At 35.5% G+C, this 24079-nt stretch overlaps 2 protein-coding genes across 6 annotated transcripts; both read right to left on the bottom strand.

The window, feature by feature from the left end:
• Positions 1 to 7574: 7574 nt before the first annotated feature.
• Positions 7575 to 16783, bottom strand: LOC107630534 (uncharacterized). Of its 3 annotated transcripts, none has more exons than XM_088508579.1 (5): positions 16621 to 16706; positions 13190 to 13522; positions 12353 to 12471; positions 8275 to 8337; positions 7575 to 7996 (listed from the first exon to the last, which is right to left on the bottom strand). In XM_088508579.1, exons 2-4 carry the CDS (start codon positions 13296 to 13298, stop codon positions 8275 to 8277), a joined length of 291 nt encoding a protein of 96 aa, XP_088364705.1. In that variant the 5' UTR covers positions 13299 to 13522; positions 16621 to 16706; the 3' UTR covers positions 7575 to 7996. The 3 variants fall into 3 exon arrangements, with proteins under 3 accessions (XP_088364705.1, XP_088364706.1, XP_088364704.1); XM_088508580.1 differs by having other exon boundaries at positions 13190 to 13518; XM_088508578.1 differs by lacking the exon at positions 13190 to 13522 and having other exon boundaries at positions 16621 to 16783.
• Positions 16784 to 18586: 1803 nt separating this feature from the next.
• On the bottom strand, positions 18587 to 23102 carry PHYE (phytochrome E). Of its 3 annotated transcripts, none has more exons than XM_088508575.1 (3): positions 20867 to 23102; positions 19432 to 20242; positions 18587 to 19061 (listed from the first exon to the last, which is right to left on the bottom strand). In XM_088508575.1, the coding sequence occupies exons 1-3, from the start codon at positions 22857 to 22859 to the stop codon at positions 18626 to 18628; spliced, it is 3240 nt and encodes a 1079-aa protein (XP_088364701.1). In that variant the 5' UTR covers positions 22860 to 23102; the 3' UTR covers positions 18587 to 18625. The 3 variants fall into 3 exon arrangements, with proteins under 3 accessions (XP_088364701.1, XP_088364702.1, XP_088364703.1); XM_088508576.1 differs by having other exon boundaries at positions 18587 to 19058; positions 20867 to 23098; XM_088508577.1 differs by lacking the exon at positions 18587 to 19061 and having other exon boundaries at positions 19428 to 20242; positions 20867 to 23098.
• Between the last annotated feature and the right edge of the window lie 977 nt (positions 23103 to 24079).

Genomic DNA, 24079 nt, shown 5'->3' with positions numbered 1-24079 from the left:
TCATTCCTTGGTAATATTCCCAGCCACCATTAAGATAATGACATGAATCATTTTGTGGTGGTGGGCAATATCCCGTATGATATGATTGATCAGAATGTGAAGTAAACTCCATTTGACTTTTGTAAAACACAATCACCAAGAAAAATTGAAATTCCTTATATCAGAGATAAAGAGTTCGTAATGAGGCAATAACACAAACACCTTAGTAGCAAGAGAAAATAGAAAATTAAAAGAACTTAAATCACAAAAAACAAAAGAAAAAAAATGTCTAATCTAGATAATCAACCATCGGTAGTTTGTTAATCACAATTCATCCCCGGCAACGGTGCCAAAAACTTTATACGAAAAAATTATTTCGTCCGTAATTAACTACCGACAAGTATACCGAGTCATATCAAGTAATAAAACTCACAAGAGTGAGGTCGATCTCACGAGGATTAAAGGATTAAGCAATCAATAGTTAGTTGGTTATTCTAGTTAGATGGTTTAATTTGGAGTGTTGAGCAACAAGAAATGGAAATGACATGAAACTAAAAGAAAGCAATAAAGAGCAAGACAGTAAAGAACATAAAAGCAAAGTGCAGGAGAATAAAGTACTGGAAAGTAACATGCAAGGAATAAAAAGTAAAAGAAAGTAAAGTGCAAGAAAGTAAATGATGGAAAGGTAAATTAATAGAAGTAAAAATAAAAAGAAAGGCATTGGGATCAAGAGATATTGCTCTCTTAGGATCAACCATTCTCATCTCCTTTTCAATCATACAATTATTGATCACTTGGCAAATCATAAGTAACCAAACCCCAATCTCTTGGTGATTTGATTTCACTTAACATAAACAATTGTCAATCTCTTGATCTAATTGGTCATGAGAAGAGATGAAGTTTAATTTCTGATTCAAAGGCCACACAACTCTCAATATCTCAATTCAAAGTGGTTACATCTCACATACCAACTAAGAATGTATTGATCAAGAGGATTATGAGAGAAGAGCCTCAAACTGAATTCCATGATCCCTTTCTCAAGGCTCACATGTAATTCAAGTAGATCCAATCTCCCTCTCGATAGTAATTGGATCTATGAAGCACAAAGACTCACTAAAGCAACAATAAAAGAAGAATTGAAGATGAAGAATGAAAATACATCAACCCATTGAATTTCAATAGGGCTCTCTTTCCTAATGGAAAGAGTTAGTAATTCATAACAAAATATTTACAAAATTAAGAAAGAAATGAGAAGAGAAGAGAAGAGAAGTGTGGAGAGAGGGTCCGAAGACCCCTCCAAAATGTGTTTCCAGCCAAGAGCCCTCTTTCCTCTTTTATAATGAACTAAAGCCTATTTATAAGCTAGCCTAAATTACAAATTGAAAAGAAATTGAAAACAAATTACAATGAAATAAAAATTAACTATTCTAGATGCTTCTTGTTGCCTTGATTGAGTGGTATGAGTAGGCTTTGTTTTCTTGAATTTATAGTGGACTTGGAATGCATTTGAACCAAGATGAGGCTTTCAGGCTTGCGTAGCGTTTTCCCAGCGCTAGCGCTACTCTTCATTTGTGCGTACGCATCTTTGCATGTGCGTATGCACCATTGCCATTTCTTCCTTTTGTGCGTACGCAAACCGAGTCGTGCGTACGCACCCATACCAATTTTTCCAATCCAAAGTTCGAAAACTATCGCAGGCGCCTTTGGTAAAAACGTAGCACCAAAGGGCTCTTCTTGGAGATACATAGCACTCTTGAGGAAAGCGTAGCGCTAAAGGTGCTCTCTTGGGGTGCATAGCGCTCTTGAAGAAAGCGTAGCGCCAAAGGCGCTCTTCTAATGTTGTGCAGCACTTTTGAAGAAAACGTAGCGCCAAAGACGCTGGTTCTTTTGTTAAATTTTTTTGGGCATTAAATATGCCTATCATTTGTGCTTCAATTTCATGCCCAATATAAACTATTATATATCGTTGGAAAGCTCTGGATGTCAGCTTTCCAACGCAACTAAAAACGCATCAATTGGATCTCTGTAGCTCAGGTTATGATCCTTTGAAGAAGGTAGGGTCATCCTGTCAGGGGTCGCAGGCGCCTTTAGCAAAAACGCTGCGCCAATGGCGCTGGAATCTGGAGTTGATGGCCAAAGTTAGCGCCAGCTTCGGAAGCCTAAACCTAATGTTCACCCCCATACTATTATATATCTTTGGAAAGCTCTGGATGTCTAATTTCCAATGCAATTAAGAGCGCATCATTTGAAGCTCTAAAGCTCAAGTTATTCTCCATGGAAGGTGAAGAGGTCAGCTGGCCTTACTACAGATTGATACTATGTTCATCTTTGCACTTTCGAGGTAAGTTTTCTCCCTCAGATTTAGTGTCCACCATATAGTGCCATATATGCTTGAAAAGCTCTATATTTCTACTTTCCAATGCCACTAGAATCATCTCATTTGGAGCTTTGTAGCTCAAGCTATGCTTCCTTGAAGAAGACAAGGTCAGGCTGCCTAGTGCTTGCAATGCCTGGCGCTTATGGGGCAAGCGTAGCGCCAAAGGCGCTCTCCCCTGTTTCTTCTCTTCTCTGCTTCACCCTTTAAGCTCCTTTCTTCTTTCATACTTGTTTTGTGCTTTTTACTTCTTTTTTCTCTATTTTCTACAAAATAGATCAAATCAAAGAGATGAAAGTAATCTATGATTTAAGCACGAAAACACTCAATAATTAAGCATGATTAATTAAATTATAATATGAAAAAGCATAGAAAAACCTAACATGATGCGCAATCAGCAATAGTAACCTACTTAAAAGCTGTAGAAAGGTGAACCTAAGTTAAGAATCTTATGATTCACTCTTCATAAAACATCTAGGGAGAGATGAAGGAAGAGTATGAAGATGATTTCTGGTATTAAAACAAGAAAAATAAAAAAAGAAGAAAAGAAAAGATTAAAAGAATCTAATGAACTTTTGCCATAGGAGATCAGAGAGCAAGAATAAAAGAAATGAAAGAAAGAACAAAACGAAAAAGAGATAAGTAGAAGTATTGTTTGGCATTGAGAATGAGATGAGATGACTGTGTACCTGCTGAAAACGAGAAGTATTGTACCTGGTGGTGAGTCCACTGAGATTTGCTTCCAAAGATACATCGGCCAATCCAGTGGATGGTCGCACCTGTAAGACAGCGGTTGCTTACATAGGTTATCGATACATACATTGGCCAGAGAGAGAATCACCTGTAAAACTGAGGGTGCTTACAGAGGTTATGTTTGCATACATCGGCTCAAGAGAGTCGCACCTATAAGAAGAAGGTTTCTTACAGAGGTTATGGCACTGGAAACCAAACTCAGACAAAGGTTGCTGAGTTACGTCGGGAGCAGGTCAAAACCGACAGATGAGCTCATTACCTACACTAGGGATAGACATGCTGATGACAAGTCATTTTAGGCTAGTTTTACTAGTAATTTTTACTTGTTTTCATTAGGTTTCATGCACTTTCTTGCACAATAAGTAAGTAATTGGATTGGAATTTCAAGTTTGTCTTGATTCAATCAAACATTGTTGATTTTATGCATTATCATGAGATTTATGAAAAATTTATTTGATTATTATGAAATGATGCAAAACCTTATGATTTTGGTGAGACTTTGATTGCATGTTTGATTAATGACAGGTGAAAAGATGAAAAGAAAAAGCATAGAAAGAGGCAGGGTAGAAGAACGTAGCGCTCATTTGGAGAACGCTACGTTCCCCTGCAACATGAACATTGGTGCCACGCTCTATTTCAAAGAACGCTATGCTCTCTAGCGACATGCACGCGTACAGGACGTTTATGCGTAGGGCAAGCATTTTGGAAGATCCACGCGTACGCGTGGAAGGGATTAACGCTCATTACAAAAGAGCTCTATGTTCTCTTTCAAAGAGTGCCTGCGACAATTTCAAAATCTGGAACTCAACTTTGGCCATCGACGACTACACGTGAGGGACGCGTACGCGTGGTGGGTGTAGCATCTGTGAAGAAGCACGCATACGCGTGGATGGCGCAGAAGCGGGAAGTTGATAATTTGACATCCACGCGTACGCATGAAGGACGCGTACGCGTGGGGAGCGTTCTTGGCAAGAACGCTATGTTCTCAAGGTGAACGCCACCAAGGGACGCGCAAGCATGTATCACGCGTACGCGTGATGAGTACTCAGCGAGCAAGGACGCGCACGCGCAGAAGACGCGTACGTGTCAGTGACTGAGCGCTACGCTCTCTTTGAGAACGCTACGTTCTCCTGAAGCTGAATTGAAGCACCAATACGAACCTTCTCTGACCCACTTCAACAAAGGCCAAAAAGCCCACTCTAAGTACTTGATGATTGAATTGGAAAGTGTATAAATAGAAGAAAATTTGATTTATTAAGGAGGTTAGCTAGTAGATCGGGAAACTCTGCACTTAAATTTCATTTTATTTTCCTTCTGTTTTTCATGTTCTGCACTTTTTCTTTTCTGTTTTGTATTAGAGCAATGATGAACTAAACCCCAAAATTTATTAGGAGAAGGAGCTCTATTATAATCTCAATGAATCAATGAAATTCTTCTTCTTCTCAATTCAATTGTGTAGTTATAGGATATCTTCTGTTTTGATTGTGAATTACTCACTCCGGGAGGGGAGTTTAATTCAATTGAATGTGGGTGTGAGCCTCGGAAGGGGAATCACTTACATTAGAATTGGAGCTCTATCCTACACTACTCTCTTGATCAACACTATTCGGGAGGAATTGAGATCCTGAGAGTTAGTGTGGCTTATGGATGAGAGAAATGCACTTAACCTCTTCTCATGACAATTGGATCAAGGAATTGGCAAGATTGATTGTGATTAGAGAGATTGGATTACCAAGGAATTGGAATCCAATTAATTTCAATCTGCCATAGATCTACCCATATGATTGAGAAAGGAGTTGAGACCCATTTGATTCATGAAGGATTATGATATCTCCAATCCCTGATGAATCACTTTTGAATTTCTTCAACTTAGATCTCTCTTATTTCACTACAATTTACATTTTTCATTTCTGTTTTGAATCCCAGCACCCAATTTCCTTTACAATTCATGCAATTTAAGTTTCCTTGCCATTTAAGCTTCTGCACTTTTACTTCTTGCACTTTAAGATTAAGCTATTTACATTCCTTGCAATTTAAGATTCAGTCCTTTTAATTTCTTAGACTTTAAGTTTCTGTTATTTAAGCTTCCTTCCATTTACCTTCCAAGTTCTTTACATTCTACACTTTAGATTTCTTGCAAATTACTTTTTGTCAATCCAATTTCACTCAATTCATCAATATTAGCTTAACTAATTTCATCACCATACTAAAGTTGCTTAATCCATCAATCCCTGTGTGATCGACCTCACTTTCGTGAGTTTTACTACTTGATGCGACCCGATACACTTGCCGGTTAGTTTGTGTGGAATCGATTTTCCCTCATCACATGCATCATACTTGTTTGCACATATTTGTTTGTGAGTGTGTTTTCTGTAATTATGCGTGTGCTAAATAACTGTTTGAATTCTATGTTCTATAATTGTTGAATTAGATGGTACTTTGTTGACTATTATTGCAGACCAAGTATATATAAAATGAACTTAACTTTTAACCCCAATCCTACTAAAAACTCCCCAATTCTTATCCCCTATTTCCACCCCCTTTCAGCTACGGGTGCGAAGGTTTAGTGTGGAGTTTCAGGAGCACAGAAGATTATGTTTACGAGTTGAGTTCTTAGATTTTTTTTTTTTTTCTCGTCGTTTACTGTTTGGTTTTTTAGAGGAGTAGGACTTGGATTTGAGAATTTTTGAATAAGTATATGTATATATTGCTATGTGAAACAAAGACATATGCTACATCATCGAGGACGATACCCATGAATATGGATTATTTTCATCTACAACAACTTCACCTTCCACAATCTCATTGCCCGTATCTTCGGCATTCCTCCTTTTGGCACCTTTCCTTTTTCCCTTACCCTTCACCTTTACTTTACCCTTTCCCATTTTTTTCCTTCTTAACTATACTACACCCTCAAAACAGAGAACAAGAAGAAACAGAATAAGAACACAGTAAGGTTACTCACGTTTTCTACTTATCTTTCGTTTTTTTCCTCCTTCGAAAAAATGCAATAACACCAGAGGTGGCAAAGCAGGTCAACACTTTATCAAACCAATTGTTTCTTCGAAAAAGTAACTTCCCAGCAACATAAACAAACGATTCCGATTTAAAGACCCTTGAGATACCAGAGCATATAGAGTTGTGGACTGTTGATTCAAAACCCACTGCACATGATCTAAAAACATGGTCATAATGGCCTCCTCGGTAACTACAACGGTAACAGTAAAACATTTATTTTTATCCTTATTATTTCTTCTCATTGATTCTATCCCATTCATTTATCTTAATTATTTTTATTCTTATTTTTATTTATTTTTTAAATAAAATTTCAAACTAAAAACAATACAAACATTTTTGCAAAAGGCCACATTGAGCTCGGAGGCTACCCTCATCTCCATCCAACCAATTTATAGGCCAATAAAAAAAAGCTCAACCTATTTTATTGAAAAAATATCACAGGTTAAGTTTGGGGGTTGTAACCTATTATTTATAAATTCAAATTGAGCCTACCTATAAATTAGAACCACAATGAACGTTCATAACAAACCGCATAAAATTTGAATAAAACAAACACGTGCTAAAATTGTACTTTTCTTTCTTAACGGGCTTATCCTATAAGGTCTAATATCACTCAAGAGCAGTTACCACATAGTTAGGCTAATATCTTCGGCAGCTTTGAGAATACCAATAACCGTCTATATAACACAACCTTATAAATACAAAATTCATTATACATGTAAGGTATGTTAATCACTCTAAATACTATCTTTATCTTCTTATACTCATTCTGACTTGAGCGTTAGAGTGTTTTTACAGGTGTCCACCGCCATCATTCTTGAAAAGCCGACGTACGAGACAAGCTATACTTTGAACCGGTAATCTACACAGGAACAGAACCCATTTCATAATACATCGTTAATTTTCGATGGTATAAAAAAGCATCGTACCCAACGTATTCTCACAATTTACATATACGTAAAGAGGATAAATATATACCCAAAATGCTTTCAAGACATTTACGTAAAATTTTCAAATAATTTAAATATGTAAACTACACAAGCTTTTATTTACGGGCTTTGTTTCGTGAATAGCGGAATCATGGTTTTTAACCTTTTACAAGTTTAAATTTGACATACCCTTGATGCTATAATGGTTTGAGAAGTTGCCTTTTTTTTTTTTTGTGCTGTTTCAGATAAATGTGGAAAATGAGCCTGCTTCATTCGAAATGAGTCATGAGGGTATTAACCAATGAACAATAAGAATTGAAAGTCGTGTTGTGAGCTTGTTTTGCTTGAGTGAGCATTCTAAGTTGCAAGGAAATAACATCTGGCCCTGGCTTTTACAGGTGTAGCTTTGGATTAGTTGATGACCAAGTTACATGTATTTTACCCTTGGGAAATCATTGTTCTATCCTCATCATTTTTTTCCCCAAAAAAATAAAAAATAAAAAATAAAAAGAAACAGGAGATTTCTTTTGTCAAAAGTAGATTTGAGATTGAATAACTTTGTGAATATAATTTCATATATCAGCTAACTTTGACTACCATGATAAATGAGTTGTTAACATTTCTAACATACTCAAGAAAGCTGAAGCATACAATTTAAAAGCAGACCTAAAATATATAAAACTGAATTATCTCCAAAACAGATTGCAGGAAAATGTGATTCCGTACAACAATCAAATCTCATATACTATTACTACCCCCTTCAATCAGCAGAGGCTGCACAACTACAGGGTCATCAAGGAGATCCTAAAATGATGGCCATTCATGCATTTGCTGGGGCAGGTGCATTAATAGTCTAGTATTCTAGAGAGGACCATAAAATGGGCAACATGTTCCTGTATCACTTACTTTACATTCTTGCATTTCGGACGATGCACATGAAAACCTTCACATAGAACATAAATAAACATCATACAAAGGAAGCAAGCAAAAATGACAGAAAAGGAAAAAAAAAATATAACATTACTCTCCTAACAAGTAACAATTAAGCCAATACTTTGGGTAGAAACATATATCATTTATAGGTTTGCTATCATACTGATGTTAAAAAGGAAGGGTGATAAATCCCAAAATAAAATAAAATAAAATGTAAAATAATAAAAAAAATCTTTGAATTGTATAACAAAAATATTTAATGACAAATGACATTATTCTTCATCATACCTATCGTGTCTTTTTTACGCGTTTGGAGGGCCGCACTGTATCCTTTCTTGGATCCTCCAGTGGCTTTAAGTAAATTGAAAGGCATTGAAACAGAACAAATACAAGCAAATAGAATAAATCATTATGTTGATTTATGGACAGACTCATAACATGCAAAGATAAGCCATTTGTTACTGACAATGATGCAATGTGAGCATTCATTCCACAGAATATTAAATGGACCATAGTCACCATACCCACATCTTCTTTAAGTTTCTAAGTAATTATAAAAAGGATACTTAAAAACGGAAACTGAACCATAAACACATGCATTTATCATAATGCACTTCAATCCTTCTCTTACAACACCCCATGGGAAGCAGTCGGTAAATTTACTAATCCATCCAAAATAACAAGAACAACCTACTAAGCATTTTCCCACTAAGTGAAGTCAACCAAAGGGATCAACGAACATTGTAGTGTCCTATCATAAACCATATTGATAACAAATAATTTACATCTAGATATCTTAACCTCTAGCTTTAGGGCTACCCTTCATCAAATCTTTTTACCGTGTATTCTAGTATTCTACATATCCTTTGTACATGAGTATAACAGCTTGGCAAATTTCTACTATCTTTTCAAGAATAGATACTATTTATCTACGCAACATTTATCTCATTGGCATTTTACCATCAAATATTTAATTTTGTACAACAACGCAATTTTAATAGTTGGACAACAATTTGTCCTGCTAAATTTTGAGCAGTATTTTTCTATTACTAAATAAAACCTGAAACATTCATCCATTTTATCCAAACATCAAATATTTTCTTTTGGAAGATCTTCACATTACCAAAATAAACCTACAAGAAAATGATGCCCTCAATATGTCTCAATCAAAGGTCTTCACTGGGGAAGCAGAAGCCCTTTTAAAGGAAGCTATTCAGGAACAAATGGAAATCTTTACTCTAGGAACAAGTAGAAAAAAATTGATTAAAAATTTAATTTCTTTCTAATTCAACTTTCAAATTAAAATTTATATTATTATTCTGATTCTTTCATGTTTAATATCTTTTCTTTGAATAAATAATATAATAAATTAATTATATTAGATATTCTATATTTATATTAATTCTCAAAGGATAAGTAGTTCTTGTTCAATTCAAATCATTCAAAATCTTTTTTTTTATCTTTTATTTTAGTTTTTAGAAATATAGAAATTCTATTCTATTTAGAGTTATATTTATAATATATAAATATAAAATACATAATGCAAATTATTTGCATTCAATAGGATTTAAACCTATACCAAAGAAAAGTTCACCATCGTTGATCCACTTTATATTTGCTAAGCCATCATTTTCAATATCATTCTGTTCTAATTCTTCCAATATTAGTTCCTCTTTGTCCTTAATTTACTCTTCTTTGGCTCTATCCAGTAAGGTTTTCTATTCCCTTAATTAAGTCTCCAATGGATGATTCATGCATATTAAATCAACTATTTGGCTTTATTATTCATTTTTAAAACAAAAAACAAAAAGACACTATTAATAAAGAATCTCCCATCTATTCTCATTTACTTTTCTCCATCCGATATTACTTCGATTGAAGTTTGGAAGGGCCTTGGAGAGAAAGGCATCATTTGGTTAACCAAACTTTTTAAAGAGATTTTAAGGTCAGAAAATGCCAGATGAGTGGAGAAAGTGCACCTTCCTACAATTCTACCTATCTACAAGAATAAAGGGGATATACAGTGTTGCAAAAACTATAGAGGGATTAAGCTCATGAGTTATACCATGAAGTTATGAGAAATGATAATAGAACAGATGTTGAAACAAGAAACACAAGTAACAAAGAACCAATTTGATTTTATGCCAGACAAATCTACCACTAAAGCTACATACCTGTTAAGAAGAATAATGGAAATATATCGTAGTAATAAAAGGGATCTACATATGGTGTTTATTGATTTGAAAAAAGCATACGATAGGATGCCAAGGGAGGCCTTATGAAAGATTTTGGAAAAGAAAAGAGTAAGGATCACATATTTTCGTACAATTAAAAACATGTATGATGAGACTACAACTAGCATGAAGACTCAAGGTGGTATGACAGAGGAATTTTCTATTGGTATAGGTTGCACCAGAGATTATCCTTAAATCGATACCTTTAACATTAGTCTTAGTACTCATAGATCATATCCAAAAATCTGTCTCATGGTGCATACTTTTTGCCAATGATATCGTCCTTATGGTTGAGTCAAGGAAAGACGTAAATAAGAAGTTGGATTTATGTAGAGAAGATCTAGAAGTGCTTAGTCTGCGCATAAGCTGTAACAAGACGGAATAGAAGGAATGTAAGTCCGGCCGCCTAAGGAAAAACCCTAATACAGAGGTGAAGATTGAAAAAAACTCTCTACGAAAAATTAGAAGTTTTAAGTATCTTGGATGCATCGTACAGGAAAATGGAGAGATTGAACAAGATGTAAATCATAGGATCCAAACAGGTTGGTCAAAATGGCGAAGTGCTTCTGGTTTTATATGTGACAAAAGTGCCTTTAAAATTTAAAGATAAATTCTATCGCACTATTATCAGACTAGCTAGCTTTATGGTACAAAGTGTTAGGCGGCCAAAGGGGAGCACGAACATAAGTTAACTGTGACAGAGATGAAGATGTTGAGGTGGATGAATAGTCATACACGATTGGATAGAATAAAGAATGAAAATATAAGAGAGAGAGTTGGAATAGCACCTATTGTGAAAATGATAGTAAAATTGCGTCTCAGGTGGTTTGAACATGTGAGAAGAAGACTGATAGAGCACTCGGTCAATAGAGTGGATGATATGGAACATAAATAAGAGGGATGAAAGGCAGAGGAAGATCTAGGAAGACTATCCATGAAGTGGTCAAACGAGATCTGCATGTAAAAAGTCTCTCTATAGACATGATACACGATAGAGCTCAATGATATAGTTTGATCCATGTAGCCGATCCCACCTAGTGGAACAAGCCTTTGCTATTGTATCATCTTTAAGTCCATACTTTTTCACATTAATTTTGGAAGTACTCATAGAGCATGTCCAAGAGCTTGTGCCATGATGCATGCTTTTTGTCGATAATATCGTCCTTATGAGAGAGTCAAGAGAAGACCTAAATAAGAAGTTAGATTTATGGAGAGAAGCTCTAGAAGTACATGGTTTGTGCATAAGCCATAGCAAAACAGAATATATGGAATGTAAGTTCGCCTGCCAAAGGAAAAACCCTAATACAAAGGTGAAGATTGGAGAAAATATCCTACGAAAAGTTAAAAGTTTTAAGTACTTTGGATGCATCATACAGGATAATGAAGAGATTGAGCAAAATGTAAATCACATAATTCAAGCAAGTTGGTCAAAATAACGGAGTGCGTCTGGTTTTATGTGACAAAAAAAGTATCTTTAAAACTTAAAGGTAAATTCTATTGCACTGCTGGCACAGAGTGTTGAACGGCCAAAGGAAAGCACAAACATATGTTAAGTGTGGCAGAGACGAAGGTGTTGAGATGGATGAGTGGTCATACGCGATTGGATGAAATAAAGAATGAAGATATAAGAGAGAGAGTTGGAGTAACACATATTGTACAAAAGATGATAGAATTGCGTCTCAGGTGATTCGGATACGTGAGAAGAAGACCGATAGAGCACCCAATCAGAAGAATGGATGAGATGGAAGATGGACAAAGAGTGAAAGACAGAAGAAAACTTAGAAAGATCAAACAAAATTTACATGTAAACAGTCTCTTTGTAAACATGATACATAATAGAGCTCAATGGCTTTGTTTAATTCATATAGCTGACCCCACCTAATAAGACAAGACTTATTGTTGTTGTTGTTGTCACTTGATTGTTATATGAAAATATCATGAACATCAGAAATACAGGTAAGGAAGATGCTTGCCTAAAACTTAACACTTAAATGTCAAATATGCTTATTTTCCAAGTTCTAATTCCAAGGAATGTGAAAGCGTTTAGAAATTACCATAGCAAACAAAGTCTAAAGCGAGGTGCATACAATCAAAATAAATCTACAAATTGAAAAGACAAAGTTGTATCTAACCTCTTCCCATTCCCATTTTCTTTGAAGTTCCAAAAGTTCCTGACAGTATGCAAGACATTCTGCATGATATACACCGGCCAGGTCTTTTATCAACGCCTTCCTTTTGATGATACCAACCACTTCAAAAAAAAAAAAAAAAGTATCACAAATTAGTACCAACATTTTTTTTTTATTATATACCATCAACAACATTTCTAAATATTATAATGAACAAAATATCATTATTGAATTTATAATATATAAAATACATAACAAAAAATATAAGACAGCATCCATACAAACAGAACATCCTTGGTAACTATCCAATCAATTTGTTTCCTTTTCCCTTCATAGTGATGAACATGCATACCTACTTCAACCTAGCAAAGAGCAAAATCTCTTAACCCAGGCTATTACCCAACAACTACCAACAAAAAACTCAGCAGTATCATAAATGAATCACAACGGGTGAAACTCAATAACATAACCAAACTACATATTTCGATCCCTTAGTTGGACATTCGAACCCCAACTCTTCCCCAGGAAAACAAGTGTTACTACCCATTCACAAGGGAAGGCAGAAACATCTAAGTCCTTGTTGTCAACACACGATTGATAAACACTGGGAACTGAGGGTATACAAGCTCTTAACCTAAAACCTTTGCCCCCAAAATAGAACAGAAACTTAAACTGCCACACAAAAAAACAAAAAAAAACAGACAATGTTGCAATCTTTAGAACAAATCATCATGAAAGAAACCAACAAAGTCAGCATATCCCATCCCACAAGACAACTAGATTAAGATTGGAACAATAATAGCATAAAGCATATAAAAAGTGGAGAAAAAGAGAGAATACTTCGAGTGGGATCAAAGGAAGGAGGCAGAGGGGGTGGTGCAGGTGCAGAAGAAGGGGCAGCAGAAGGAGGGTTAAGATTAGGGTTAGGGTGGTTGTGTTGTTCGGCCATAGGTATTGGCAACTGCAAGTGGGAAGCCCCCGTCTGTGTGTGTCTCTGTTGTCCTCGTTCTCAGTGGCAACAGCTACGATGGTCAGTTATGCAACATCAATCAATTCAGTTTTCTTCCTAACAAGGTATAGTGACATTTGTCCACCCTCTCTTCTTGTCATATACCCACTTCAATGGCTTCCAAGTGGCATGCTCCTCTTGCTCCTGCGTCAATGCTTTCCTGGCTTTAAATAAATAAATATTCAGAACTAATTAAAAGTAGAGTGGGTGTAGTGATTGTAATTAACATGCTTTGTGGGTTTTGTTTTGTTTGGTTTGGGCATATATGCATGGCATATTGTGCACTCCATTCACATAAATTGGAGGTATACATGGTATTTCACAATGCTCTCCTTGCTTTATAAAAAATAATAATAAAAAAAAGGGAGAGAAATTTAGAACTAATTCAAAGTGCAGTGGGAGTACTGATTGCAGCCATGCTGAAAATTAACATGCTTTGTGTTGTTTGGTTTGGACATATAAACATGGCATGTTGTGCTCTCCAAACAAATGCATTACTTTTTTGGGGGGAAAAATTAACATAAATTGGAGGTATATTTCACAATGCATCAAGTATGGATGGTAGCTTTGTGCTACTGTTGAAGTGTTGATAAAAGACTAAAAAAAAAATTGCTTCATTGTTTACTTGCACATAAAGTAGTGCACACCTATGGTTCTATTACACCGTTTCAAGCAATGTTAGTGAACATTATAAATGTATTAACTGCCTCCGCCAACATATCTCCACAACGAAAAGACCATTTTGTAGAAAGTAATGCACACCTAAGGTTGGAAGTGAGGCAAGCTAAGCCGAGTTAGACCAAGCTCAAGCTCGACTAACAAAAATTAAGCTTGGCTCACGGCTCGACTCATTAACAATCGAGCCTATTTCGTAAGCTCAAACTCGGCTCAACAAAAGCTCACGAGCTGGCTCAAATAATAGAAACATAATCTATAATTCTATATCAATAAATTATAACTTATATATATTAAAAAAAAGATCAATTTTGTATATTATCTATCAATTATAAATTTTTTATTTATGACCTATATCAAAATTATATATAAAAAATGAATATAAAATTTTAAATAATTAAGAACATTAATATATGTGTAAAATTATATATTATATATATATATATATATAATCGAGCCAACTCACGAGCTAATGAGCTGAACTTATCCAAACTCAAGCTCGGGTCATTTAATTTATGAGCTCAATTCAGGCTCAAACTCGGGTCACCAGCTCATGAGTTCAGCTTATCGAGCTATTAACGAGTTGAGCTTAAGCTGGCTCATGAACTGGCTTGACTCACTTCGTCTTATGGTTGTATGATAGTATCAAGCAATTTTAGTTTGCATTATAATTATACTACCTGCCACTACCTACATATCTCACCAGTGAACAAACCAATTTTAAAATCTGAAAATCTATAACAAATAATTATACGTTAATAATCATTACATTCACATAATTTATCTTTTATTGTTACACTAATTAATCGACAATTTTTAACTTCTAAAAGGAAAACCAAACGTGCTTATTTGCTTCAGGGGAAAAAAAAGGGGGCAAGGCTTCACTCCTTCAACTACTATCATCTATCATTAGCTATCTATCTATATAAATATAAGATGTTTACCAGTGCAGCAAGAAGAAGAATCTCTCAGTGGCATCTGGAGATAAAGTGGATGGCATTACAAAATGGTAGTCTAATTTCTTCCAATTCTTCACCAAATGCACAACCAAACTAATCGTAAGTCTCACTCACTTTGATTTCTTACTATTTATGCATATATACTTTTTAGTTCAAGATGAAAAGGCATTTTACTTTAAGCACATCTGATTCAGTTATTTATTAATAATGAAATGATGTTATGATCCTTTAAACTGCAAATTTATTTGGGTGTAGACTGTAGACAGTATTCCACTTCTCTATTTCAGTTTTAAATATAATACTCAAGTGTATATCCATCAAGAAAAAATTGTCTTCAGCAAGTCATAAGATGAGATGTAAGAAGAAACTAAATTATGTAAGATAATAACATATAGAATACCAAATCTATGAACATTTTACCATAGCAATTGATTACTTAGGATGGGATAAAGCAACTCCAATTATGCTAATATAAAACAAACATGCATAACCAGGAAATTCATTATTACAATCCAATCCAAACAAATATGTTAATATAACACAAACATGAAACCGTCATTCTCAAATCCTGATTCTTAATTTGACTTGATAAATAAATACTAGAAGAGAGTGCATAGAAATTAATGCAGAATTAATAAACATATATTAGAGAAAGGTAGATGGTATTTCATTAGTAATGTTCCATTGTCTATAAAGTGTGTATGATTCTTCTTAAACTATAGCTTGGGCAGCCAAACCAAAAATAATATTGTTATTTGCATTTATGCAATGCTTTTCACTGGTTAACACCCTCAATTTCATGAATCTATTTATCATTATGCTTTCTTGTATTTGAAATCTAACAATTTTGGTTAAATATTCAATACAAATTAGTTTATACCAGCTCTCCTATAAATTGAGCTAGGCAGTCCACTCTACTGAATTGCCAGACGGCTCTCTTTTTCTCACTCTCTCATTCACGTTGGGTTCAAAATTGTTTTTTCCCTCTCTTTTTCACTTCCTCAATCTTCTCTTGTATCTTAGTCAACTATAATGATTAGATTATATAACTTTTGACTAATATTGGTACTGAGTTCTTACAAAACTATTTGTTCAGATGTCATTGGTGAAGTGACTGGGTTTAGAGGAGCCCAAGCAATTTAAAACAAGCCATGATAGCGCTTGTTCAGTATGGTACACATATCTATCATTGTCAATCAAGTATCAATCAAGTAATAGATCGGATCTTCCCGATTGAGCTCAAGAGAAGCTGTAGCCTTATTGAGAGCTCCTTCCAGTCAAGAAAGAGTTAGCTTAAGCTTATGACCATCTGAATGACTAAACAAATACCAGCTAACTAACCGAAGGGTAACATGATCCTTATGAAGGGCAGAAGGTCTCAATGGGCTTTGGTGCTTCATTGCTTAGAAGGCTAATTTATTGACGAACATAGGTCAGTAATAGCCTACTTGAATGGAACCACATTCACATAGAGAAAAAAAAAAAGGAAGGTCTCTTGCTGTATCTCTAGAGTATACTGAGTAAGATCTGATCTAGATTTTTATCCAAATATGGTTATTCCAATTGATTTTTTATGAATGCCTAATATTTGTTTACTTATAATGCAGACACAATAGAATAAATTTCACCTTATTTGAAGACTTTGTGGATCATATCTTGCTTCGTTTTGACAAATATTAGGAACCAAATGCCTTATTGCAGTGCTGCAGCTGTTCAAAGCCAGGAAGTACAATAGTGAGATGCTATTATGGCACTTATATTTCATTCTAAATTACTGTAATAAGACACAATAAACACTTGTTGATGCCTGTTACTTTTATAGTTTTATTTGTTCTCTCTTTATTCTTTCAATGAAATATAAAATTAAAAATGCAGATAATTTTTGAAAGGTGTAAACATTTTTCATCATTTTAAAAAGGGAAATACTACTTTAGAAGTCTGCATATATCTAGATGATGTTTCATATACAGTAGCACCTAATGCTGAAAATAATGTTGGAAATACACAAACTAGAAAAACAAAATATAAGTATATCACTGCAGTTCCTTTTAGTCAAATAACCAAAGGTAAGGTAAGGTAAGTCCTTTCTTTTGATTCTTTTGTTTTTTCGGTTTTCTTTATTTTCATTTTTATTTTTGAGTCCGTCACAAATTCTTCTGTGTCAAGATGATCCATGTCAAGATGAAATACCCTTGTTGAAAAAGAACCTGCTAGCTTGCTGACTCAAAATTAATCAAACTAAGAAAAACACAACAAAGAAAACGGGTGGATGCTTATTTACATTGATCTAGCAAATAGACATTCATAAGATATAAATTAATAAAATTAGTTAATAACAAAAATCCTAAATTCTCAATCAAAGTCTATGTCGCAACTCTCAAGCCTCAAATCCAAAAGCATTATTAAAGTTTATCATCAATCATCCAAAATGCACAAAAACTTCTGAATATTTCTTAGGCAAGCATATTACCTATGCCTAATCAAAGTTCACTTACAGCAACACACTCATAGCAGCACCACCAATTTGATCAACAATCAGCAATAACAACTTTTTTATAGAAAATTTCCACTTACAGCAGCAGAACCAATAACACATTTACCAACGATAAAAATTAGAAGATAAGTAACAAAAAAAAAAACAGGGACAGATCGGCGGTAGAGGAGGCAGCTGCAGAGGAGAGGGGCGGAAAGGAGGCGGCGACGAAGCAGAAACACAAATTTTGTTTGAATGGTGATTGAGTTTTGAACGAAACAAGAGAAGGGATCGAGTCAGTGAGCAAGTGTGTGCATAGTTGTCAGAGCCAACCTGGTGATTGAACTGGTTAGGCTACTAGGTCACTAGGTCTCTGGTTCAACCAGTGGATAACTGGTTGAACCGGTTGACCTAATATTATTTAAATAAAAATATAAAATAGTCAAAAACTTAAAATTAAAATTTGAAATACAAGTTCAATTTTTCAAAGTCATGAACTAAAGTCACACAATGCATTAATTAACAAAAGTCTTGTTGAGACAAGAAGTTCAACAAAACAACAAAAGAAAAAACAAGTATGTATTCGAACATGTAAAAAGCTCACTCCTTGTTGATGAAGATAGACTTATGCCAGCTTGAAAGCTGGAATTGAAAAAATCTTAGCCATAAGCACTAAAAATATAATCATAATAACTTATTCACACATGGATCAGACATATTACATTAACATTTGCAGAAGTTTCATTTCCCCATAAAAGAGAATGATCAACTAATATTAAGAAAATCAAATACTAGATGTTTAAGACACCAACCCATTGTGGGAAAGATATATTAGCAATCAGATTACTCCTTTCACTTCCAAATAACTAACTCCAGTTTTAATTTAGCCGGAAACATCTTGATTTCAGATAACCTTATTCATTATTCTTCTTTTATACATATTCTCATATCACTTGCTCATTCATTTAGTAGCACACTAGAGGAGAAAATTTGTTAAATTAAATCTGGGGCAGTAACTAATAATAAATTTTATAAGGTCGTTTTACTTTTTTAAAATTTATTATCAAAATACTATCTTTTTGAAGCTAATTACTTAAGTGTCACTCTTTTACTAAGATGACAATTAATTTGTTTATTTATTTTATTTTTAATTATGATAATTATGGTAATATAAAAATAGTGATATTTAGGTAATTAGCTTCAAAAGAACGACATTTTAGTATTAAATTTCGGAAAAAAATGGCACGTTGATAAAAGAGCCATGATAAAGAGATAAAAATAAGTTCCTTGATTGTGTACCTGAACTTCAAATGGATAAACTCATGGCCGTCCTGAATTATCTTCAAACCAGGTGAAATCTTGATTTCAACCCAGCCATTTGGAGATGGTGTATGGTTGACTACATTAAGCAGAATGTCAGATAAGACCACTTGAAGCTTTATTTGATCACCATACAGAGCAAGTGTTTTCATTTCATCAGGAATTTCATGGAACAGCTGCAAGCTTTTTCCTCTCACCAACAGCATCACTTGACTCACAATGGCATCTAGAATACCCCCAAGAAGAAATTCCTCCATGTTTAGCTGCACACTGCTGCTATTATTAGCATTAAATTTAAGAAAAGTCAGTCTTTTTTGTTTAGCTGGAGAAATAATTTATGCATAAAATCATTATATTATTTCATATATTCCTAAATAACTGTAAAATAACAAATAACACATACATGAAATGTTAAGATAGGTGATAAATTTAGTCTGTAACTAATAAATTTCGGCTATAACAAATAGTTATTTAATCATCACAATTAAATTAAGGGTGTTATTAGAAAAAGCCAAAAAGCTCACTATTGTGACAGATACTTTGAAACGTAAATCTTTTAAAATTTGGAGATATAACATATAAGTCAAGAAAGGAAATTAAGGATCGGAATTCAACATGCCTATGAAAATAGATCACGATCACTTACCCTTCATTGATACTTCCTATATATGTTTCCTCAATAATTTCCATTATCTGTCTTTCACAAGCAGCACTAGTGTCAAGAAACTGTTTCTGGCTTTCTGAGACAGCTGTTTTCTCCAGAAGCTTATGCGTAAACCGAATACCGTTTAAAGGATTCATCATCTCTTGTAATATATAAGCAAACTCCTTAGACTCAGATATACTCTTCCTCCCCTGAGGAAGATTTTGTCCATCCGAAGGCTGATTCAGATCGCGAGATACAATCTGCAAGAAGCAGAAACAGCCAATCATGTTTCCACTCGTATCGATCCTCTTGTTAGCAGTGATGTAAGCCTCTATAAACTCTCCATTCCTATCAAAAAATCCGAAGGGAAACTTCTCGAATTCTTGTCCGCTAATTCCCCGGTAAAGCAAGATCATGAAGTTAGTCAGTGTATCTTGACCTTTCAGTCTAACAAAGCTTCCAAAGATTTCCCCGGGAAGAAGTTTTCCTATGACTTCATCTCTCTTCCAGCCAGTTATCCTTTCCATGGCTGCATTCCATTCGGAGCAGCAGGCGCTCTCGTCAGAAGCAAATATCGGCGGAATTAGCGGATTGAGGCTCTGTATGATAGCTTTGTAATCACCTTCCAACTTGACAAATTTGTCTAGAACAACTTTCTCACAAGTGATATCTTGGCCTACAAAGCATACCCCAACAACGGCATTTGTGTAATCTCTACTTGTGCAAGCATTCACTATGAGATATACAACTCCATTTTGTTGTTGATTCCCAAAATGTTTCAATTTCAACTCAAAATTCTTGTCTTCCATGCCTGAAGAACACATCACCAGTTAATTCATATAGAAATATGATTATTAATAATATGATCTGCTTTGCTATAGATCTTAGCATAATTTTATGTCAATAATTTAACTTGGTTCCTTTAAGATATTCTGCATATGGAATGATCTTGAATGACAGAGACTATGAAAACAAGAGAATTTAGGAAGAGAAGAAATAAAATCCGTTTGCAAATAAAACTCCAATTTTCACATCATTTCAAAAGCATATTGAATTATACATAACGCTGGTATTTTGATTTTGGATTAAACCTGATGAAATTCAACAGTTACAACCGAGGAAAACCAGATACATGCGTTCACACATAACTCTGCAAAGTTTACACCACAAAATCTTGTGTTGTTCACAGACTTAGAATATTTAAAAATTGAAGTCTAACGAGGAATAAAGGATGTGTAAATGAGAATCAATAACGAAGATTTTGAAAATTTTGGATGATAAAAATTGAATCAAATTCTAAAAGATTTCTCAAATAACTCGCTACGAGGAAAGTTGAGAGAAATTTATTCAAGCTGAATCACATCTGACATTTGATTAAGTTTGCAATACCTAAAAATCCAGTAGCGATTGAACTTTCCCACAAGAAATGATTTACCTTGCAGGGCTTTACTTTGAATATTTTCAAGATTGTTGCGCGAGTCTGCATGCGCTACTTCATTCACTAGTGATTTACCAATAGCTTCATTTGCCAGCAAACCTGTCAATTCCGCAATTTTCACATTCCAACCATTGATTAAGCCACCTGTGTCAACCCCGAAAATCGGCACAGTTGCCGTCTCAATTAACCTCACCATTTCAAATGCTACTGAACTTAGCTCATCAATCCCACCACTTGAAGCATCACTTCTCTGTATGTAGTTCATAGCCTTAATACCACTATTCTCTGAATTGTGAAATGAATCTCTAATTATAAGTTGCAATGAGTGAATAGCATTGATTTCGGAAGCCTCCCAAGGCGAACTTTTGCTCTTAACAACTTCAAGAAATGCTTTGAATGATGATCTTGGATTCATTTTCCCTCCATCATCCTTATCCTCAGGATGGTGTTTGGCCCCTCCCCACTTAACTTCCTTAGCAGTGTGAGACCGGAACCAGAACAAGAAATGCCTCGAACTGATTTGCGCCATCGCCATGCCACACACTGCATCCCCAAGTAAAGCAGCACCAGGATAACCAGCATCAGCCAAACTGTCTGTACTCAAACCGGTCGAGTCACCGTGAGTACTAAGCAACCATTCAGCAATGTCTTTTACCTGCAATTCGGACGGTGTTGTGCCTAACAACCAACAGTTCCCATCATAATACAGGGCAGCTCCATCACACTTGACAAGATCCTTGATATTAGGAGACTGAGTAACAATCCCAAACGGCGCGTCGCGAAGGAGCATGTCACACAGCAAAGTTTGTGTCTTGAGAATCCTTTTCTCTGCCATTTGCGCTGCTAACTGAATCTCCATGTAAAGCTGCACTCCAAAAGCCTGCATAAGAAATTCACAAGCGTAGCGAACCGGAAAAGGCACATAGCGCGGCGCAGTGTGATGGCACACTAGCAAACCCCATAGCTTCATGGAATCTTTGGTATTTACCACAATTGACATAACCAGCGAAGCAATGGAGCCCATGTTAGCCATGTACTGCGTGTGGCATCCATGTGGCGCCCTCAGAGTTGAGTTCACCAAGCAAAGCGGTTGACTCAACTCTTGGTTCTGAGTTACCTTAACCGGCTTAGCATTACAATCACAAATCATCCGAACGCGATTTTGCTTGAACAAGAATCTTGAGGCTTGAGGGATATCAGTGGCAGGGTAGTGCAGACCCAAATAAGACTCCAAATCCAACCTCCTAATCTCCGAAATAACCTCCCCGTGATCGTCCTCGTGGAATTTATACACCATAACTCTGTCATACCCCGTAAGCTTTTGAACTTCCCCTACAACAGAGTCACACAGAAGACCAATGTCTCCGCCGGGAAGCGATTGCAGCCGAGAAATCGCTCTAACGGCTAGCTTCTGCGACTGAACCGCCCCTGCGAACGACAATGCAGGGTCACTGGACCTTGCAGGTTCCAAATCTATCACAACTCCGACATCAATCCGGTGAAGTATCGCGTAAAACGGCTTCTGCGTTGCCCTTGCGTACACCCAAACAGGATTAAGAAGCGAGATTTCCCTCGATGCCACAGCTTTCGCAAGCGAAGCCCCGGAAGCAGGAGTGAAGAGTGTAGTGGCATCAACTCCAAGAAGACCACCCATTAACTCTTCGGTGTCGGACTGAATCTCGACACCCAAGAGGAGAAATGAATTCTGGCTGTAGCCAATGATGTTGAAAGTCGGTTCTTCGACTGCCAGCATGCAGCCAAAGGGCTGGATGAGTCCGCCCCTTTGGATTCTTGACAAGTAGGCAGTCATCTTCTCCTCAGAGACTGATTTCGGTGGGTCAACCACTGACTTTGAGTAGTCAAATGATTTACCGGACACGTTTGATTGCTCGAACTCTGCAAGAATCTCAGCGTCTGCACTGTACTGTGCAAGTGTTCTCCCCATGTTCATGCTGCTTGCAGCTGAAGTTGAGAGCCTTGCGTTCTTCATGTTTTCTCTTCTCTTTCTTTCTGAGGCTGCAAAACTAGATAACTTAAAAATTACATGTATTATTGGACTCAGAGAATAATAATATTACGATAGGATTCTATTCCTTTTCTCTTTCTCTGTTTGTGGGATTACGCTGTTTGTGCTTCCGTAATGTTTGATGTCGTGGTTGGGTTTTCATACGTCATTGTCATGGGCTGTTTCATGCTTAATATCGTTTCAGTAATTCTGTTCTGTGCCATGCTCGTTTCGCACACTTCAACTGCATATTCTTCAGATTCAAAACCAAAAACAACAAAAATAAGTCACAAATCAATAATGTATTTGTATATAAATATATATTAATTTATTTTTATCATAATATGATATGACTAATAAATATTATTGATGAGTTTAAAATTCTAAATTTAATTTGATGATGAACAAACATTATTAAAGCAATTAATTATAAAATTATTAATTTGATCTTAATTTATACTTGCTTAATTAATAATTTTGTTGGTGCAGATTTGTATTGGGCTGAATGTTGCAAGCCCAAATATGGTTCTTACATTTCACCCTTGTGCAAAAATTGTCAAATGAATATATGGCTGAATTGTTTTTACACCAATTTGGCTATATTGAATTACTATTATTACTAGCCCATTTGAAACTTTGCTACCAAGACCATTGCTTGGTCCGAAACAAACAATGAAAGAAAGCAAAATTCTTTGTTTCCAACGGATCCCATTTTTAATTTGGGATAGATTTCAAACTCAATTAACTTACATTGGAAACATGAGAGAGAGTTAGCACTTGATTTGATGGACATCATCAATGCTACACGCTACCTAAAAGCAAGGGAAGTGGAAAACTTAATTCACTTTATCACATTCATTAATTATTGTTTAAGTTTCTGTTTCTTAACTCTCATCTCTCTTCTCCTACTTCGGTCACTTCACAGAGAAAACATGGAAGCTATGGCTAGCTACCGAAAGGAAGGAGAAACAAGCAACAAGACCATTGTAATGATGGCACGAAAAAAAAACAAAAAGTATGTTGTGGCTGAGATCTTCAACCAAGAAAGGTAAGATATGGTGAAGTAAGCTCAGCCTCTCCATACCGAAAATGGATGATGAAGATTTCGGTCAGAAGAGGAAGATCCTTGGAGAGATGATTTGTCTCTGATTTTGCTCAACCATCACAGGAGGTAGCTACAGTGGCTACGTGATGGAGGAGGCAGA

Source organism: Arachis ipaensis, chromosome B3 (assembly GCF_059453495.1).
Source record: "Arachis ipaensis isolate K30076 ecotype BB chromosome B3, ASM5945349v1, whole genome shotgun sequence".
In the NCBI taxonomy this organism is placed as follows: Eukaryota; Viridiplantae; Streptophyta; class Magnoliopsida; order Fabales; family Fabaceae; genus Arachis; species Arachis ipaensis.
Note: the sequence above shows the minus strand (reverse complement) of the source record. Positions and strands in the feature narration are given on the sequence as shown.

Excerpts from the sequence above, each read along its gene's own strand:
- LOC107630534 (XM_088508578.1), bottom strand. The coding sequence starts at position 16,757 with ATGAAATATAAGTGCCATAATAGCATCTCACTATTGTACTTCCTGGCT. Across the intron at positions 12,472-16,620 it reads CCACAAAGTCTTCAAATAAG|TGGTTGGTATCATCAAAAGG; the intron begins GTGAAATTTATT and ends TTTTTTTTGAAG. Across the intron at positions 7,997-8,274 it reads GCGTAAAAAAGACACGATAG|GTTTTCATGTGCATCGTCCG; the intron begins GTATGATGAAGA and ends TTCTATGTGAAG.
- PHYE (XM_088508575.1), bottom strand. The coding sequence starts at position 22,859 with ATGAAGAACGCAAGGCTCTCAACTTCAGCTGCAAGCAGCATGAACATG. Across the intron at positions 20,243-20,866 it reads TCAAAGTAAAGCCCTGCAAG|GCATGGAAGACAAGAATTTT; the intron begins GTAAATCATTTC and ends TGTGTTCTTCAG. Across the intron at positions 19,062-19,431 it reads ATAGGAAGTATCAATGAAGG|CAGCAGTGTGCAGCTAAACA; the intron begins GTAAGTGATCGT and ends TGCTAATAATAG.